Below are 3,604 nucleotides of genomic sequence, written 5' to 3'. Positions count from 1 at the left end.
TTGTGAGTTCAAGCCATCCAAAACAAACAGAGTGTCAAGTTGAACCATCTAATGCTAGATAAAAAACCCCACAAAGCTATAACTTCAACGCAAGAATTTGCCCGAGAACCACAATTCCAGTTGAAATGAAATTTTAAATCCACAGATTAAACAATCTGTGCACCACACCCATATCCTTGTTCATCAAAGAATATTGTAGCGAATTTTCCAGGCATTTTAAGATTTTAGAATTCCTATAATAAAGATTTGGGGGCATAGAGCCAAATTTTTCGAAAATATGTACAAATGTTTATGTTAATTCTATATAAATCACATGGAATATTTTCAAGCATAGCCAAGTTTTGAATGTAAGCTCAATTGGTAGAGTCCCTATTATTAAAGCACCTTTTCGATTGAGAAGTCATGGATTTAATCATTTTCTATTGATAAGTTATAGGTTCAATTCCCTCTACACTTGAAATTAGAATCTCAATCATGGGTTGAATACCTTTTGTGATTGAACTAGGAAAAAGTGATCCCTGCATATATTAAAAAAAATATTGACATATGAAATATTCACTAATTTTATATCATCTACTCTAATGTCATGTTATGGCATATTCACTACTTTAGATGCTAACCTTATTATTCTTTGACATATTTTTTATCTATATGCCAACACAACGTTACAGACTTTTATTCGGGTAAGCTTCAGACAACTCTTCGAGATTTTCAAGGAAATCATGGATGTAACTACTCTGCTTATTGGCTGCTATAATATCACGGGCCTTCGCAGCATTCGATCTCAACTTCTTCCCCTCCTCTCCCGCCATCACCTTTTTAACTGTCGTCGATATGCTTTCTCTCAGAAAAGAGCCATCGTTTCCCCTTTCTATTTCGACCCCCGCCTCCAATTCCGCAGCTACTTGCCGGGCATTTAAGCCCTGGTCAAGTCGAAGAGGGAGCAAAATGAGGGGTATTCCGAAGCTCAGTGACTCCATGACAGAGCTCCATCCTGCGTGGCTAAGAAACCCACCGATGGATGGATGCGATAGGATCCGTAACTGTGGTACCCACCCCTGCACGACCACGCCTCGGTCCTGGGTTCGAATCTCGAATCCCTCGGGAAGGATCCCCACCGGATCGTCTCGGGCACTGTCCGAATACCGCGGAAAACGGAGACACCAGAGGAATGGGATCCCACTGGCCTCCAAGCCCAGCGCGAGTTCGCGGATTTGGTCTTCGGAGAGAAAGGCCTCGCTGCCGAACGACACAAAAACGACCGACGCCGTCCTCTGTCGGTTCAGCCATTCCAGTAGATCAGACCGCTCGCTGCTGTTGGCACTGGCGCCGGGGTGCACTGCTGGCAAGAGTGGGCCGACAGAAAGCACGGGGACTCCGATGGCATCCTGCAAGTAACTAATATACTTATCTTCGTATTCAAAGCATGATTTCACAATTACCGCCATGCATCTTTCCAGGGATTTAGCGGCCCGATAGATCGGAGGTATGTGGCCGGGTAATCCTGTGTACATGACCAAAAGATCCCGTGCTTCGTATAGCTTGAATGTGATCTCCGAGGACGGAAACCCGAGGGGCGGAGCCGCGACCTCCTCGGCGGTTATGTCGTGCTTCCGCAATTTAGAAGGGTGTGCGATGTGGGCAAAACTCGCTGGGGGGAAGATAGCGAAATGAATGGCTGGAACATTCATATCCGCAGCAGCGCTCTGCGCCCAAAATTGCGCGAAGTCGTGGACGAGATAATCCGGCGAGAGCTTCTCGAACAGACTTCGGAAGGGCTTTTCCATGCCGTCCATGGCTTTCTTCAGCGGAAACGCCATTTCTGGCGGGATGTCCGCTGTACATTCCGCGCCGGGAGTCAGTCCCTCTGTGGGCGGTAACAGCAGTTCCAGCAGATCGATCTGGCCAGGCCAGTGCTGAAGTTGTAATGACGGCCTGATTCTGGAAATGTTAAGAGGCGTGGAGAGGAAGGAGATTTTGTGGCCGTGGATTGCGAGGGCCTTTGAGAGGTGTAAGAAAGGATTTATGTGGCCCTGCGCTAACCATGGAAATACCAGAAAGTGGAAATGCTTCTTGCCATTCTTGTGCCTGTCCATCCTAAACTTCCCTATGTGGTATAGAGATGTAATCTATGGTTCCTCAATTATGCATTATATAGACAAAACTGCACACAGCTACCATTCTTCCTGAAGTTTCAAGATGCACGACATTATCGTGTTGCGTATGGTACATGTATAGTAAACAAATATTTTATCTTTGAGCAATTATAAAATATTATGCATTTTGAGCAATTATAAAATATAAAATATAAATATAAAATATGATGCATGTAGTAAACAAATATGATGATGATGATGATGATGATGATGATGATGATGATGATGATGATGATGATGATGATGATGATGATGATGATGATGATGATGATGATGATGATGATGATGATGATGATGATGATGATGATGATGATGATGATGATGATGATGATGATGATGATGATGATGATGATGATGATGATGATGATGATGATGATGATGATGATGATGATGATGATGATGATATCTTTGAGCAATTATAAAATATTATGATGATGATGATGAGACCAAAGATGATGATTTTTATCTTTGAGCAATTATAAAATATTATGATGATGATGATGAGACCAAATAATCATCTATCGGACCTAAAAAGACAAATTATTTATTTAGATTTAAGATTTTATTCCTATGCTCAAAAAGATTGGAGAGAAGCCTCCCGAGTTCACTATAATTTTAGCATTGTAAAAGGCTAGGAAGGTCAGTATTGTAACAAAGGTATTATGATGATGATGATGAGACCAAATAATCATCTATCGGACCTAAAAAGACAAATTATTTATTTAGATTTAAGATTTTATTCCTATGCTCAAAAAGCTTGGAGAGAAGCCTCCCGAGTTCACTATAATTTTAGCATTGTAAAAGGCTAGGAAGGTCAGTATTGTAACAAAGGTTGTGAAATTGAGATCTAAAGTTGTAAAGCAGTCCTTGATTTAATATATTTTATAACCACATTTTTACATGAAGGATAAGCATGAGTAGTAATAATAAATTTTTCTACTGATAGAATTAAAACTAAGCAATAAATGAAGAAATAATCCACTTCCGAGATGCTGTAATATGATATTTAGCTGGTTAGTCAGAATAAGCATGAGTAGTAATAATAATATTTTTTTTAACGATAGAATTAAAACTAAGCAATAAATGGAGAAGAAATAATCCACTTCCGAGATGCTGTAATATGATATTTAGCTGGTTAGTCAACAGACTAGTTCAACTTTGCTTATTAATTTTTATGTAATTTTTGTGAGGTAAAGTTAAATGGAGCGTAGTAAATTATACAATATTTTCTATATATGACATTATTATGTTAATAGCCCACGGTCGTCATCCTTCCTTTGGCTTTGAGTTGCACGGCATTATTTTGTTGTGGAAAATTACACACAACTACCATTCTTCCCTAGGTTTTGAGTTGCATGGCCTTATGAAGGGAGATATTTTGTAATATTTCCAGAGTTAAAAAAAAAAAAAACTATTTTTATATATGTAGAAATGTTTTTTATTTTAAT

General features: G+C 39.4%; 1 protein-coding gene across 1 annotated transcript; it reads right to left on the bottom strand.

Moving 5' to 3' along the window:
• Nucleotides 1-426: 426 nt before the first annotated feature.
• Nucleotides 427-2,108, bottom strand: LOC149244171 (UDP-glycosyltransferase 91A1-like). The gene has a single exon (XM_089367936.1). The coding sequence runs from the start codon at nucleotides 2,094-2,096 to the stop codon at nucleotides 666-668; it is 1,431 nt and encodes a 476-aa protein (XP_089224062.1). The 5' UTR covers nucleotides 2,097-2,108; the 3' UTR covers nucleotides 427-665.
• Nucleotides 2,109-3,604: the final 1,496 nt, after the last annotated feature.

Source organism: Pinus tabuliformis, chromosome 8 (genome assembly GCF_031772625.1).
Source record: "Pinus tabuliformis cultivar Carrire ecotype Pingquan chromosome 8, CPIR1, whole genome shotgun sequence".
Classification (NCBI taxonomy): domain Eukaryota; kingdom Viridiplantae; phylum Streptophyta; class Pinopsida; order Pinales; family Pinaceae; genus Pinus; species Pinus tabuliformis.
Note: the sequence above shows the minus strand (reverse complement) of the source record. Positions and strands in the feature narration are given on the sequence as shown.

Excerpts from the sequence above, each read along its gene's own strand:
- LOC149244171 (XM_089367936.1), bottom strand. The coding sequence starts at position 2,096 with ATGGACAGGCACAAGAATGGCAAGAAGCATTTCCACTTTCTGGTATTT.